Genomic DNA, 17844 nt, shown 5'->3' with positions numbered 1-17844 from the left:
TGCAGCAAAAAAAATGACCTCCTCCTATAACACTCATATTATTTCCCAAACAACCTAGAATCTCTCATTTCATAGGCTCAGTCTATGACATCATGATAGAGTGTCCTCACGTACCCTGCAGTGATTCTTCCTAAACATTAGTAATACCTTCTTTTCAATGAGCATCTGTTTAATAAACCAGGTGCTTTTTCCAGGGATAAAAATTCAGTCAATAATAGAATCAACAAGGAAGTAGAAGAATTGAACAAAACTACAAATCATAAACCAACTGAATGAATAGGCATCTGTATAAGATGTTACCCTATATCATAAAAACACTTTTTTTTTCTGTAGTGGAAATCAAATGTTCTCTAACATATACCATATATGCAGCCATAAAAGTAATCTCAACAAACAAAAATATTTAAATAATATAAAATATATTCTTCAATTGTAATGGGATAAAATAAGAAGCCAATAACAGAAGGGAATTTAAAACATTAAAAAATTTATGTAGATAAGTATGTCTTTAAATCAAGTAGTAAAAGAAAAAAATGAAAAGGGGAATTAGTAAATACATAGAGATTAATGCAAATGAGATACCACAAATGAAAACCTAAGGGATGTATCCAAAGCAGTGCTCAAAAGGAAATTTTGATTTTCAAACATATGTATTAAAAAGGAAAATTATAGATCAATTACCTGTTAACTTATTCCTAAGAACATATAAAATAAGAACAAATTAAAAGCAAGCAATGTAAAATAAACAAACTTACAAAGATTAGAGTCAAAAGAAATCAAATGGAATGGAGAAAAAATAAAGAAAAACAACAATAAAAAAAATCTTTTTCTTGAAACAGCAACAAAACTGACAAACTTAGTGAAACTGATGAAGAGAAAAGGAGGCAAGTATTCAAATTGCAAAAAAAAAATCAGAAGTTACAGAGGAATTATTACCACTAACCTTAAAAGAGAGAAATATTTATAAGGGAGTCTTATGAGTAACTGTGTAAATGAACAAGTTTCCAAAATACAAAATTTACCAAAATGAACATGAAAAGAATCACACAATTTCAATAGAATTACAATAAGTACAGAGAGGTTGAAGAGACAAAACCACTCACAAGATCTGCAGAGAACAGGAGTTTATTGGAAATAAGATACAAATAAAGGAAGAAAATAAAGTTACAAGATGATAAAACAGGTGTTTCCAGTACTTATCCCATCATGTAAACATCAATTTGAAAACCATCCACACAGGATAATGCCTTCACAAGATTTGAGAAATCTGGTTAAGAGACTACAATACCCAGGTTGATCACAGAAATAAGAAAAGTTGCATTGAAGAGAGTAGTAATGGTAGTTAAACTTTATCCTCAGATTCTTTTCATCAAATCTATACAGTTCATAATGGTCAATGTTACTCTTCATTTAGGGGAAGTGAAATGAGCACACAATTTGCTATATACCCAAGAACTAGGCCTACTTAAGTGAATCCTGGAACCATATCTTTTCCTGTCGACCTAGTCTCCAGGCCCCAGACCACAAATAACTACTGAAGTATTTTTTATTTTTTATTTATTTTTATTGGTTGTTCAAAACATTACAAAGTTCTTGACATATCATATTTCATACATTTGATTCAAGTGGATTATGAACTCCCATTTTTACCCTACTGAAGTATTTTTTAATCCCCTCAGCTGAATTTTCTTTTTCATAATATATATATATATATATATATATATATATTTGTTCTTTTTGGGTATACATGATAATTTTTGACATATTATATACACATGGAATAGATTTTATCCTAATTAGGATCCCATTCTTGTGTTTGTACATAATGTGGATATTCACTGGTCATGTATTCATATATGAACATAGGAAACTTTTGTCTGTTAATTCTACTGTCTTTCCTAATCCCATCATACCTTCCCTTTATTCCCCTTTGTCTAATCCTATACACGTCTAGTCTTCCCTCTTTGCCTTGCTGTGTGTTAACATCCATATATAAGAGAGAACATTTGGCCTTTGGTTTCTTGGGACTGGCTTATTTCACCCAGCATTATAGTCTCCAGTTCCATCTGTTACTTGCAAATACCATAATTTCATTCTTCTTTATGGCTGAGTAATATTCCACTCCTTGACATATGCCTAAAGAATTCAAAAGCAGCATACTGCAGTGACATAGCCAAATGAATGTTTATAGCAGCTCAAATCACAATAGCAAAGCTATGGAACCAGCCTAGGTGTCCTTTGACAGATAAATGGATAAAGGAAATATGTTATGAATACAAAATGGAGTATTACTATTGAAATATTAAGAAAGAATAAGAAAGGTGAAGACATCACGCAATCTAATCTCAATATGTACTGTATAGCTATAGTAATCACACCAGTGTAATGATGGCATAAACATATACTCAGACCAATGAAAGATGATGGAAAAAATAGAATTAAATTAATATATTTACAGTTACTAAATCTTAAACAACAAAGCTACAAAGAACATACAATTGGGGGGAAAGCTCTTCATTAAACGGTTTTAGGGAATCTGGGTAACCACATGCAAAAACATGAGATAGGACCCCTTTTTTAATATATCAAGTTCAAATGTATTATGTAAGTAAATGCAAGGCCTAAGATTATAAGACCACTAGAAGAAAACTTAGAAAACAAGCTTGTTGTAATTGGTCTGAGAAGTTGTTTTTCAATATAATCATGAAATCAAGGCAACATAAAGAAAAACAGACAAATGAAACTGCATTAAAAAACTTACAAAAGAAAAAACATATCTGAATGAAAGTCATGAGAAAATATTTACAAACCATTCATCTGATAAGAGATTAATATCCAAAATATATAAGGAAATCTTATTAAACAATACCAAGAAAACAACCAAACTTAATATGAACGAAGGACCAGAAAGATATTTCTCAAAGAAAATATACCAAAATAAATATTTAAAAAATATTCCACCTCACTATCATCAGGAAAATTCAAGTTAAAGCCACAAATGCTTATTATCTCATACCTGTTAGAATGTCAATTATCACAAAGAGAAGTTAAAATAAATGTTAGTGAGATTGTGGAGAAAAGGGAACCCTTGGATCCACCCTGTGTGAATATAAATTAGAAAAACTACTATGAAAACTATGTGTAAGTTCCTCAAAAATTAACAAGATATGCACCAGCAATCCCACTTCTGCTCATAAATCACAAGGAAATGAAATTGGTATGCCAAATATATTGATACCCTATTAAATTCATTGCAACATTAGTCACAATAGCCAAGATATAGAAACAATTGTATTTATCAAGATAAGAATAGATAAAGAAAATATGTGTGTATGCATATGTGTGCAATTGAATAACATCCTGCCTACAAAAGAAGGAAACCATGCCATTTGTGACAACATGGGTAAACTTCGAAAACATTATATATGTGAAGTAATATATGATCTTCCTTATAATAATGTGAACTCTAAAAAATAAAACTCATAAGATCAGAGAGTAGAATTGTGGTTGTGTCAGGAATGGCAGTGAAAATTAAATGGAAAGATGTGGATGAAAGGTACAAAGTTTTGGGGCTGGGGATGTGGCTCAAGCGGTAGCGCGCTCGCCTGGCATGCGTGCGGCCCAGGTTCGATCCTCAGCACCACATACCAACAAAGATGTTGTGTCCGCCGAAAACTAAAAAATAAATATTAAAAAATTCTCTCTCTCTCTCTCTCTCTCTCTCTCTCTCTCTCTCTCTCTTTCTCTCTCTCTCTCCCTCTCTCTTTAAAAAAAAAGAAAGGTACAAAGTTTCAATTATGTAAAATGAATACATTCTGAAGATATAATGTATAACATGATGACTTTAAAGTTAATAACACACTGTTGTATACTTGTAATTGGCTAAAAGAATAGATCTTAAATTTTCCCACTACAGAAAGATAGCTTGAAGTGATGGATATGCTAATTACCTTGATCATATTTATTATTTTGAATGTTCATGCATATCAATATATCAAATTGTACACATTAAATATGTGTAGATTGTATTTGTCAATTATGCCTCAATAAAAATGAGATGAAACATACAGAAATTGAATTAGAAATAAAGTCTTCACAATCAAGATACAAAAGCCACATGTGTTTGGTGCTGCATTTCAACAGCATTTAATGATGATTAATACAAGTCTTATTAAACTCTTCTAAAATATAGAAAGGAAGGGAACACTTCCCAACTCATTCTATGAGGCCAGTATTCTGTGACACTAACATCCCACAAAAACAACAGAATAAAGCTAGAGATAAATATCACTCATAAATGAAAAAATGCTAACAAAACACTAGCAAACTAAATCTAGCAGAATATAGAAATATTGTGTTCATGACTAAGTAAGACTTATCTTGATAATAAATGGTTAAATCAGCCTATATATGAATGTTGTGATGCACCATATAAATAGAACAAAGTAAAAGCAATACATGATCATCTAAATATATTCCAAAAATTCATCTGAAACTCTCCCACAACCCGTTAAAATAAGGGAATTTATTTAACATGGCAAACAGCACTAAAGAATGCATCAGAATGAAAAAAAACTTAGTAGTAAAGGTAATAATCACTGTGGCATATTCGTGTGTGTGTGTGTGTGTGTGTGTATATATATATATATATATATATATATATATATATATATATATATATATATATACACACACAGTATATATATATATATACACACAGTATCATTTGGTCAGTTTCATTCCATTATTCTTCCCTTTTCCTGTCCCTCCACTCAATTTCATTCCTATTCTCCATTGATCTCTTTTCTATTTTCAAGGATTATGCCCTAGTTTTGTGCTTTATTTCAGTCTAATTTTGTTGGGAACCCTTTTATTTCTGCTTCAGTTGCAGTTCTAATCAGATTTTTTTTCTCCTACGGACAAAAGAGGAGGAAAAGTTTATTTGGGTTACACAGGTCTTAGTTCAGAGATAGCTGACTTTGTTGCTCTATACCAGAGGTGAGGTAGAACATTGTAGAAAGAGGGTTTAAAGGAGGAAAACAGTTCAGGACATGACCACCAGGAAGCAGAAAGAGAGTGCTCTCCTCACTAGGAACAAAATATAAACCCCCAAGGCATACCATCAGTAGCCCAGCTACTCCAGCTACACCCTACCTGCCTAGAGTTACCACCCAGATAATCCATATCAGTGTACTTATTGGGTTAAGAATATCATAGTACAATCATTTTGCTTCTAATCTTTCCTAAATTTTATCACACATGAGCTTTTGAGGGACACTGCATATCTAAATCAAAACAGGTACATTCTTTGTTATTGGTCTTTTAAAGTTTGCTTTCCCTAATTTGTTAAATTTCCTGTAGTTCGTGTATTTCTATGAATTTATCAATTTCTTCTTTTCTATGTTTTCTAATTTTTTTACACATACAGAACAGTATTTAAGAATTTGGTAATTTTTATTATACATACATGGAGTGCAATCCATTTCAATTTTGATCTCATTCCTGTGGTTGTACATGATGTGGAGTTACACTGGTCATGTATTCATATAGAAGCATAGGAAATATGTCTGATTCATTCTACTGTCTTGCCTATTCCCATCCCCCTCCATTGCATTCATTCCCCTTTATCTAATCCAATGAACCTCTATACTTCTTCTCCCTACCTTCTCTTGTTGTATGTTAGCATCCACTTATCAGAGAGAAAATTTGGTCTTTTGATTTTGAGTATTGGCTTATTTCACTTAGCATGATAGTCTCCAGTTCCATCCAATCACCAGCAAATGCCATAATTTCATTCTTCTTTATGGCTGGGTAATATTCCATTGTGTGTGTGTGTGTGTGTGTGTATATATATATATATATATATCTCACAATTTCTTTATCCTTTTATCCATTAAAGATCACCTATATTGGTTCCATAGCTCAGCTATTGGGAATTGAGTTTCTATAAACATTGATGATGCTGAGTCACTGTAGTATGCTGATTTTAAATCTTTTGGGTATAAGCCAAAGAGTAGAAAGCCTAGGTCAAATGGTGGTTCCATTTCAAGTTTTGCAAGGAATCTCCATACTGCTTTCCAAAGTGGTTGCATCAATTTGGACTATCACCAGTAATTTATGTGTTCACCTTTCCCCCCATATCCTCGCCAACATTTATTGTTACTTTTATTCTTGATAATTGCCATTCTAACTGGAGTGTGATGGAATATCAGTGTAATTTTAATATCATTTTTTTCTGATTTCGTGAGATGTTCAACATTGTTTCATATATTTTTGACCATTTGTATTTCTTCTGTATCTTCCAATTTATTGGAGTATAAGTTTTCATATAAGTCATCAATTATCCTTTGAGTTTCAGTGGTGTCAATATTGATATTTTCTTTTTAAACTCTGACTTTATTAATTAGTGTCTTCTTATTCTCTTAATTAAGTTAGCTAAGATTTTTCAAAGAGCCCAATCTTTGTTTCATTAATCCTTTGTATTTTTCTTTTATTCTCTATTTCATTAATTTTATTCTTGAATTTATTATTTCTTTCCTCCTTCTAGTTTTGAGATTCGTTTCCTCTTGTTTTTCTATGCAGATGCAGCATTAGGTTAATTAAAATTTTTCTGATTTTTCTGATTATTTAGGAACTTATAACTACAAACTTTCCTTTTAAAAATTCTTTCCTTATCTCCCATAAATTCTGTATGTTTTCTTTCTATTTTTTTTTATTCTAAAATTTTTAATTTTCTCTCTCAATTTCTTCCATAATTCAGCAGTGCAATATTCAATCTTCATATGTTTGTTATCTGTAATTTTTCTTTCTTTTGAATTATAATCTCATTGCATTATGATCCAATAATTTACAAATAATTACTTCTTTTTTTTTCCTTTTTTTATTTTCTGAGATTTGGTTTGTGGCCCACCAATGAAAGCCCCATTAACAGCTGAAAAGACAGTGTATTGCATTTTTGTTTAATAAAATATTCTGTAGATGTCTGTCCATTTGAAATAAGGAATAGTTAAGCTCTGTGATGTCTTTGTTGATTTTCTATCTAAATAGAAATGAGAGTGGTGTTTTTGAAATCAGCCACTATTATTGTATCAGTGCTCATCTGTCCCTTTATGTGAAGCAATGTATGTTTTATGAAATTGGGCACATTGTCATTTAGATTAAAAATATTTACAATGATTTTTTGGGGGGTCTTGTCTTTTCTAATGTGTTGAACCATCTTTGTCTCTTATTAATTTTGGCATGAAGTCTACTTCATCAGGCCTGGGAATAACCACTCTTGCTTTCAGGTTCTGTTTGCATGGAATTTAATTTTTTCTTCTTTCATTTTCACATTATAGGTTTGTTCATAAATAAAATGGGTTCCTTGCAGAAAACACAATTAGTTCTTGCTTTTCACACAATTTATCAATGTATATCTTTACTTGTATAATTATGTCCATTTAAATTGTGTTATTATAGAAAAGTATGAATTATTTTCTGTAATTTTGTAGTATTTCTTATGTTTATTTGTTCCTAATTCTCATTGGCTGGTATACTCTTCTAATAAGATTTATTTTCCCTTGATCTCTGTGTTAGTTTTTTGAGCTTCTTCTATTTTTAGGATTCCTTTGAATATCTTCTGCAATGCTGAGTTTACTGTCAGGGAAAACCACTATTTGATTAGAAAAGAGACTGATGAGCTAGCATGAGAGGAAAATGGAAAGTGGAAAAGAGACCCACTTTTAAAAATGCCTAATTGTTTAAGCATTCTTCCTGGGAAATCAGAAATCCTGTGTTTTTTCTTTTTTCTTTTCTTTTTCTTCTTACAGTATGTGTGTCTGTGTTTGTCTGTGTTAAAGACCTATGAACATCAGTGGATATCAATGCTTTAATTTTCATTGGGTTAGATGGTGCGCACACCATGAGACAATATGGGTTTAACAGTGAGTCTGTGGCAAAGACTTGTGAGAAGCTCTGGACAGTGATTTGAGGTATAACTGTTGGTCTGTTGGCTAGTGAATCAAAGGAAGAAGATACTTTATTTTAAAATCAGCAGTCTAAAATCTGTTACAAGCAAGAAACAACATTGGTATGGCATGGAGGCATGGAGGCATGGAAATGGTATGGGTCTAGGTTTGGTTGAAAGGTGCTGGCCCAAGCATTCTGCTACACTGAAGCCCCCTCTTGCCTGGCTACAACCCCCATACCAGAGATGTTTTGGGCATCTTGTGCCCTGACCTGGGCACTTCACATACCCCATTGCTTATTTCTTTGTAGCCATAAATTGGATTTAAGACTAGGTGATCTTCAAACAGCTGTCAGAATGGATTTATGAAGCTGAGGTCAATAATCTTAATCCTAAATCAATAGTCTAACTCTGATCCAGGCAGAGTATTTTAGCATGATTAGGGCATTTGTATAACACCTCCACATAGATTATTTCATCTTTATTTAATAATCTAATGAGGAATTCAAAATAAATGAAATCTTAGGCCCAAAGAATTTCATAGACTTTCTCAGAGTCACAAATCAATGTGACAAAGCCAAGAATAGAAACACAGCTACTCTTCAGACTCTATATTGAATCTCGATATAGTTTTAATTTGCATTTCTTTAAGTGCTAGAGATGTTGAATTTTTAAAATATATTTGTTGAGCATTCATATTTCTTCTTCTGTGAAGTGTCTGTTTAGTTCCTTTGCCAATTTATTGATCGTTTTTTATGTTAAGTTTTGAATTCATTATATATCTTGGAAAGTAATGCTGTATCTGAAGTACAGTTGGCAAAGATTTTTCTTTCATTCTGTAGGCTCTCTCTTCATGCTCTTGAAAAAATATTTAAAAAATAGAAACTACTGATAAAATTTTAAAAAGACTATTTTATTGACTATTTGCTGACTGAGAAGCTCTGTCAATATTTAAGCTAAGCTACCATAATTAAAATGTCCCCAAATATGGGGGGTCAAAAGGAGAGATATTTCTTTATCACACTACATTTCACCAATATGGGTTACTTCACAGTTGAAAAGCACTCAGGTTTTGGAGTTTGTACAGGAACCCTGTTTCCTTCTATATTAATTTTTCACAATCTCCTAGACACTAGGAGTTTGTTCTTATAAACATGGTTTAAATTGGCTCACCAGTATATCTGCATAAAAGTCTGAAAAAATAGGAAGAATGGAAGTGAAGGACTAGCAATTTTGTTTTAGAAAATGACACTGAAGTTACATGCATCACTTCTTATAATTGGTTGTCCAGAATATAATAACAGAGCCACATTTAGGTAAATAGAAAGCTAAGAAATAATCTTTAACTGGGTAGATATGTTCATAGATATCTATTTAAGTTAGGGATGGTTATATACTAGTAAAAATAAGAAGAGTAGTCTGAATTATTATAGCCTTTTAGATACCTGATTCAATGTGCCAGAGAGTATACTAATACTTTTATCCTTTTTCTCTCAAGGATACAGGAGACTATGAAACTGTTCTTAATTGGGATAAAACCAAAAGCCAGAAGTGCCTGGAAACCCATGCCTGGCCACATGGCATCACAGCCTTACTGTAAGTACACTACTTGGGGATACAGTTTCAAGAACAGATGAACACCTCTGATTTAAACACACATTAGTGAAAGATGCATTGCCTAGGAGATAATTTTCCCTCTCACAGGCATTAAGAATATGGCATATTGAGTAGTGAGAAAGACACCTTTCCAGGTATTGCCCATAAGCCACAGAAATCCTGAACATCATTGCCAAAATCCTCACCTTTAAAACTGATTAAAATTGAACTCATCTCAGAAACTAGATTAAACAATGATACAGTTTGGGATTAAGGGCATTCAAAAGAAGAGGCTTCTGTATATCTCACATGAAATCCATGTATTTTTCTCTTAATATGTGCCACAAACTGGAAATAGGGAAAAAGGATAAAGTTCCTGTACTTAAAGAACCTAAAGTCTATGTTGTAATACTCATCTTCCACTCTAGCCTTTTCTACTTCTCTGTAAATTTTCTTCAATATTTTTACGAACTGGAAGAAGTCCTATTTCTGTAACTAGTATATGAGTTATCTTGAAATATGGGACCATATTGTGTATTTTCCTGGTCTCTATTAGTCTACTAGTAGAAGGGATTCTTTGTCAGAGTCTAGCTCACAGACACACATTGGCACATAACGGTACACATTGGTTTGACTTAGGATATGACACAAGACACAAGCCATGTCTAATCATTTTGCCAGGGTCAAACATTTTCAGTGTTCATTAAACATGCCCATTTCTTTCTACTCCCACTGAAAACACCCCAGTCTGTGTGACCTTCTTCTTTGGGCTATACCATAAATGTAACCTCCTAACTAAAATTAAGCTTTCTACCAATCCATTTCCCAAAGAAGAGCAAGAGTGATTATGTTTATTAGTTCTTTTTAGTCATACATAATATTGGGATTCATTGTGACATAATTATAAAAGCATAGAATATAAGTTGTTTAAATTCAATCCCCAGTACTTCCCTTTTCCCTTTCTTCCTCCCTCCTCCATCCCCTTCCCTCTATTTTACTGATCTTTCTGATAGGCTATGTAGCTCGCTGCTCCAGAAATATCTGGAGTAAAATTAGTAGGCAAATAGGTTTTTACCAAGCCAGCTTTGAAAGAAGATAAAAGAAACATTATGTTAAAAGTTCTATCTTCAAAATCTCTGAAGGTAAGCATATATTTAAAGGAGAAGAGACCGTGCAGTGAGACAAAAGACAGGAAATATAAGTATGTAACGTTAGTTATATTTATTAGTTATCCTGTGTTAGAAAGGCCTGTCAAGAAAACAATCTCTATTCCCAGCTCTCTTGGTGCCCATTAGGTCATGGAGGGGAGTCCCTAATTCTTAACATGAGGAAGTTTCTCTCAATTTCAGAAGTCCTGAACATTAAGTTGGTTTCAGTTACTTGATCAACCCTTTTAGGTTCTTTGAGAAGGCTCAATCCTAGTTATGTTTCCCTGAAGTGCCTACTTTGACCTCTTTGTCATTAATAGGAACATTTATATTTGGAAGACAAAATAAATGTAAATAGTCATCTTCTATTCACAATCCTTGGAACCAGGCAGATCTTAGTTTGAATTCTAGCTTCTGGGATTTGGTTTCCTAGTCTCTTAGTTGGGATTACTAATTGTACTTACCATGTATGAGAAATAAGTGAGACTACACTCAATATATGTACATAATACATAGTGAATGCTCAAACTATGGTAGCTAGCAATAGATCTATCATCACTATTAGATGGAAATTGACAAGGCCATTGTACAAGACTCCCCTGACATTTTAATGCTCATGCAGGAGAATCAGAGCACATGGTTTCTTAAACTTCCAGAGATGAATGAATTCTTTGAAACCATTAAGTGCAAGCCTGTAATTATAAAGACAAGGAAAAGGTGAACCAGAGATAATGACTTCTCCAAAAGGAAGTATCCAATTATAGCCAAGTTTGAACTAGTTGAACTATATAGGAGCTGGACTACCAGTCATAGAATTTTAGAGCCAGGAAGAGCTTTAAAGTCAACTAATCCAACCATATTTCCTCATATCCACCCAACATATGAAGAAACTTAATCATACAGAGAAGAAACATGATCTTTTCAAAATATGCTTTGGATTTCCTTCATATTTGTCATCCACTGGTACAAGATGTACTCTTCTGTCCCAAACTACTCATGTTTCTCTTTCTCTTTGACCAGCCTGAGACCTCTCAGCAAGAACAAAGATTCCCTTCTGATGGAGACTGAGCTGGATATTTTGAAATACCATTCAGCCCCTGAGCTTGGACAAGAAGATCAGATGGAAGTATCTTCTCTCCTGCCACTGGATCCCACCCTTGAGTGCCACAGCCCACCTCCCGACTATAACTTTGTGCTTCACTACAGCACTCTACCCATGTAACTCACTAGCAGGATTGTTCTTTGCTACTGTTTTTCACATCACTCCCTTTTCCTCCTAAAAGTCAATAATTCTTTTCATAGCTATGTCATTGTTACAATGTTACTAAATTTTCATGGAAGAAGTAAAAAAGAGAAAGTTCAAAAAATATTTATCTCTCACACTTTTGTGGGGCACAGCTGCACCAAGCTAGGCTACCAGACCTGATAACACACAATTACTTCCACTTCTATATCTTCTGCCATTAAGTATATATTAACTTACCCAGGTGTGGCTAGCCTCATTAGAAGCAGCCTCAGTAATTCTACATGTGCACCTCACCAATGTTTCCTATTATTCTTTAGTGAAGGTTACTTAAAGGACCAAATTCTAATCTCTCTTTAAAGACCTTAAGATTCTCCAATCAAAACATGGGTTACATTTTATTCAGACCTCATTGATTAACCTCCAACATGGGTTTAGTAGATGTTTATATGGGTATCTTTTTTTGTATGGTGCTGGGGATTGAACCCAGGGCCTTGTGCATGCAAGGCAAGCACTGTACCAACTGACCTATATCCCCAGCCCAGGGTATCTTTTCTTAATAATTAAAGCAGCCAAAACCTTCAGGGGTTTTTCATTGGATGAGTGTATTTAGGATACACTCTACAAATACAACAAGCTTATCAAATATGTTGTCTTCCAAGACCAGAAAACATGCAAACAGATTCCCTGGCCATTTACTAATGTGGATATCAAGAATACCATTACTTGAAATCCCAGGCAAATGTATAGGGTCCATAGCAACAAACAAAGTGTCTCACTTGAAAGCAATGAGGGAGATACTTTTCTTTTTCTGATGGCCCCTCCAGATTGCAGCTTTTCTTGGCAGATATGTCACTGGACTTGTGTCTATTAATCTTTGGGGTGTCCACTACAGCTTCAATTTCCTCCTCACATCTCCATGCATCACCCTATCAGGGGATTCCCACAGGCAATCCAAACCTACTGCAATTTGCCAGCCTCTTAGGTCTTCCTTTGAAATCTTGGTGGAAGCCTCCATGACCTCCTAATCTTGAAAATCCAGCATGTATGGTTGCTGCCAAGATCTGTCACCATCTTGAGCAGAGCCAAGCCTCCAAGGACTCTGGCTGCAGTAGTCTCTGAGTGCCTGGTTGGCTGAGAATGGTGAAAGAAGTTCCTAGGTACCCCTGTGCAAGTAGGGTGCTCCCACGGTCTTTTCTAAGGATATTTTACTTCAACATTCTTGAGCCTGAGATGGGTGTGGTCATACATATTCTTGAGAAGCCCTCATGCCATCTTTTTTTACTGTTTCTTGGCAAAGTCTAATCTTTAGTGTGCATAATGTCTTTAAAAACCACATCTTCCTTAGCCCCAGTTTTGCTCAGTTTTCTGGCCAAACTGCAATTTTTCAAATATTTCTTCTTTGTATTCTGCTTCTGATTTTCAAAATAAACTTGGCTACAAGTTTCCATTAATACAAATGCATGCCACTGCCTGAATGCTATGCTGCCTAGAAATTTCTTCTGACAGATTATTTAGTCTATCATCTTTAAATTCAGCTTCACAGAAAGTCTCAGGACATGGAAAAAATGGAGAAAAATTCTTACCCAGAACATAAAACAAATTAACTCTAGTCCACTTTCCAATAGAGTCCTCCTCCTCTGAAATATCATAAACTCCATCTTTACTGTATGCAATCCTATGAGCATTCTGGTCTTCTGAACTTCCACCAGAATTTCCTTTTAGGGTATATTTACAACACTCTAAAGCTTTACCAGCTTGCATTGTTAAACATTTCAAAATTCATCTTATAAATTCCAAAAAGCTCCAAAACTTTTAAACTGCATGGTCAGGTTAGTCACATCAATGGCTCTACTTCTTGGTACCAACTTCTGTTTTAGTCAGCTTTTCCCCTGTGGTGACCAAAAATACCTGAAAAGAATAATATAAATGAGGAAAATATTATTTTGGAGATCATAGATTCAGAGTTCTTAGTCCATAGAAGTCTGACTCCATTCCTCAAAACCTAAGGTGAGGGAAAACATCGTGGCAGAAATGAGTGGCAGAGGAAAGCAGTTGTACAAATAGCATCAGGAAGGAGAAGGGAGAAAGAGGGGGGGAGGGAGGAGAAGAGGAGAAATACTCCATCATTCAGGGACAAAATACTCTACTCATGGCCCCAATGACCCACCTCCTCCAGCCACACCCTACCTGCCTACAGATACCAGCCACTATCAGGGAATTAGTTCACTTATTGGTTTAAGACTGTCATACCAATCATTTCAGTTTTCAACCCTCTTGCTTTGTCTCACACATGAGTTTTGGGGGGACAGCTCATATTTAAACTATAATATTGATGCTATGTCATTCCCCTTTTGAAGCCAGTATGAAGTCATATCATGTCTAATTAGGCAGTGCCTCCTATATTCACCCTTGGTCATGCAACCACACCAGACTAAATAAGGAGTTCCTCCCTGGATTTGTTGGGGCATGGGAAATACTCACTGATTTTAGAGGTAGTCATCCTCTTGTCTCTCACTCTCATATCATCAAGAAAAAAAAAGAGGAACAAGCAACATTCCACATAAATCAGAACCTGGAAGACCCTTTTTCCTTCCTACTCCCAATTAGATAAAGAAAACTGACACTAAGATAAGGGAAGGAGCTTACATTCATGTCTCTTGACTACTGGCCCAATGCTGTTTCCACTATTTACATTGTCAAGCCATACAATATGTACACACACACACACACACACACACACACACACACACACACTTGCTAATATGAATAATGATGGCCCTGAAGAAAACCCCAGAAATTTGGCTTTTTTCTCCTTTTTATCTAGCATTGCACCTAGAAAATATGACTTGCTCATAGAATTGGAGGTCTGGGCTTCTGCCACAACTATCCATTTTTTTCTGTGGTTGAGTTTAGAACTCAAGGGCTATCAAAACCAAATTTTAACTTGTGACTCAAGAACATTAGTGGCAAGAAAAACATTGAGAGACAGGATAGGTCCAGGTGCTGTCTACTAAAGAAATTTCCAAAAATACCCAGAGCCTCTTGGTTTAAGAATGCTCAAAGCCAGGATGTAAATGCAAGCTCTTTCCTATCTCCATTATTAACAATACTAGAATTGTTTTCTACTTGACTCATAACAAGTAGGTTGAAGTATGTAATGTGATAACACTAGGCAACTCACCAGTAAAATTGCTCCTCATTTCTTTAGAATTTACCCATTAAATGGTTTCTGGAAATGATTTGAAATAGATTTGCCACTGATGTAGGAAGATTTCATGGGTTAAATGGAACAAGCTATCACTGGAAGTTGGTGATGAGGCTCCAAGTCTGGTTCCTTCCTCTTTTCCTGTAATTGCTGTGTACTCATGGCTCTAGAGATAGCAGGAAGTTTATCCTCATGTGGCCACCTACCTAGTAGATCTTCTGAATATTCCCTAATGTTCAACATCTTTTACAAGGGCTAGTTTTGGCTAACTAAACATTATGTAGTGAGTTCCCCAGGAACAGAACCCAATGTCATTATCATCACTGGGAGAAAGAGAATGAAGGGTGCCAAAAAACTCTTCAGTAATGCACATATCTATACTATCTAGTGTTTTCATAAAAGTTCATTTCATGATACATTCAGAAAGTGGATTCCCCTTTGTCAGAGGACATGCTTGTATTGCATTTGCCTCATAACATGTTCTCAGGACAGATAAATAATTAAAAACTTCAATATGACTGCATGAATCCCCAAAGATCATATTGACTTCTTCAGATAGTTTCAAATCCCTTGCACCCCCACCCCAACACAGGACTTCTGTATTTCATGATAAAATTATCATAGTTCCTTTCCATAAGATTTCATGATAGGATGCTTAGGCAACAAAAAATAGCAACAGTGCTCCAGGTTGGGAAAAGTTCTGTTATGCTCTAGGTCATTACACTCCACTGTTAGCTCTCTTTAACTCAAGACGATGCAAAGGGGAAGGGAAGAATGAATTGGCATTGACTTTGTGACTCATTTACTTACCTGAGAGATTGAGAGGGAACTTTTAAAGTTAAGAAAATCTAACTAGTCAACTTTATAAGGGATTTTTGCCCAACTCCAAGAAGTGTCTCCAGTTACCTGCATTTCTCTGATTTTGTTACAATCTTTCACTCAACAAGATGAACTTTTCTTTACCACATTCTGTAGTCTTTTTAATATCTATTTCTAGACTATAGGAGTAATAAGGCACTCTAGTAACACGTAACTCTCAAGATAAAAATTCTAAAACCTCCAGTATTCTCCTTAGAAATATAGCTGTGCAGCAGATTGATGATTTATTATTACAACTCCTGTGTAATTATACTTATCAGCAGACTTGTAACATACCTTTTATAGAACCACTCCCAGGAATCCATTTTACATGGCTTGATGAAGTGCTTTGTCTATGCCCTGTACCTGACAGTTCCACAAACACTCATTAACTCCCAGAGATCTTCTGACAGCAATATATTTTCATATCAAATAGGAGTTTACTTCAGAGATGGACCAGTTCTCATAAGGTGTGCTAATATTACCCTGGTATGTTCACTACTAGTCAGGCCAGACTTTGTTTATGTAATCCCTCCACTCCCCACAGAAAAATATAGTTATATCAGGGATCCTCCCACCTGCTCCATATATCTCTGATCTAATCTCTTGGCAGATAGCTGAAGAGAGTTATTAAAGTAAATTATCATGTCTTTTGCTTCTGGTTGCATAAAATGTGCCTGTAACCAAGATGGCAGTGACAACAGCAACTACAAGAATATTGCAGATTGACTCTGCCACTAAGTGGCCAACACAAGACTCCAGGTCAGTGGACATGGAACTCCTCGACTGTCTCAAATAAATGTTCACTGTGATATTCTTCCTCTTCGGACTATTGGTCAAAAATGTCCATAAATTGCTGGATGCCATCAAAACTTACTAGTATTAATTACCCCCTATGAATATAATACCATTCTGAAGGGACACAATCATTCCCTTTTAGTAAAAGAAAACTATTTGCCCTTGCGAAAGGGTAAGCTCAGATGAAAAAAGACTTTTAGCACGGTTTCGCCTTTTAACCCATACTTTAAGAATAGCAATTTTTCAGTTTTCTGAAAAAGGAAAATAGAAAGTTTTTCCACAGATTAATGATAAAAAACACATTGAGCAAAAGATGGGAAGATGACCCTGGATAAACAAATGATGAAAGTCAGTGTAGAGCAAGCCAGTACTCAACAAATTCCCAGCCCTTCTAAATAATCCTTCCACTTGAGATGTTGCACCATAATTCCTATAGTATTCTTTCTTTTCAGTTCTTCATATCCCTTGGCTAAAAATACTACAGTAAAAAAAATAAAGAAGAGAAAAGAAAATAAAAGGAAAAAGAAAGCATTCTAGCTAACTCCAACCTCAAATTTTAGAAACAAAAAGCAAGTCCTTTATAACATAGAGCTATTGCTTAGCTTGTCCCTCAACTATCTAAGGGATATACCCAACTGAAGAAAGCACTTCCCTCATAAGTTGTGTCTTATTACGTAATCAAAATCGTATTGTATATTTCATTTTCAATAAAAACTTCATATATATTTCACCCAGAACTATTGTCACCCTACTTTTATTTGGTACTCAATATGTTTCTGAAAACTTGTACTGCTGTCACTTCTGAACATCTTTCCTTCCCCTGTCTTTTATGTGGGGGATAATTTTATAAATATAAAAATTACTAAATGGGAATTGACTTTCTAGAAAACTACATGTCTCCATTATGTAAAAAATGCACAGAATAAAACAAGTGGGATAACTGGTTTACAATCTGGCTTGGAACCACCTATACGGTAGTACTCTTTGTCAATAGGAAGGAGCTCTTAGAATCATTTATGTCCACCAAGTGGTAGGGTACCTGGGAATC

At 34.6% G+C, this 17844-nt stretch overlaps 1 protein-coding gene across 5 annotated transcripts in view; it reads left to right on the top strand.

Annotated features, from left to right (window-relative positions):
- Positions 1-17533, top strand: part of LOC101955809 (vascular endothelial growth factor receptor kdr-like) — a 291669-nt gene extending 274136 nt beyond the window's left edge. For all 5 annotated transcript variants that reach the window (XM_078034616.1, XM_078034613.1, XM_078034614.1 and 2 more), the window contains 2 exons: positions 9444-9541; positions 11710-17533. In XM_078034616.1, coding sequence (XP_077890742.1) covers positions 9444-9541; positions 11710-11911 — 300 coding nt within the window. In that variant the 3' untranslated portion in view covers positions 11912-17533. The remainder of the gene's footprint in view (positions 1-9443; positions 9542-11709) is intronic.
- The last annotated feature ends 311 nt before the right edge of the window (positions 17534-17844 follow it).

This window comes from Ictidomys tridecemlineatus, chromosome X (assembly GCF_052094955.1).
Source record: "Ictidomys tridecemlineatus isolate mIctTri1 chromosome X, mIctTri1.hap1, whole genome shotgun sequence".
Taxonomy (NCBI): Eukaryota; Metazoa; Chordata; class Mammalia; order Rodentia; family Sciuridae; genus Ictidomys; species Ictidomys tridecemlineatus.
Note: the sequence above shows the minus strand (reverse complement) of the source record. Positions and strands in the feature narration are given on the sequence as shown.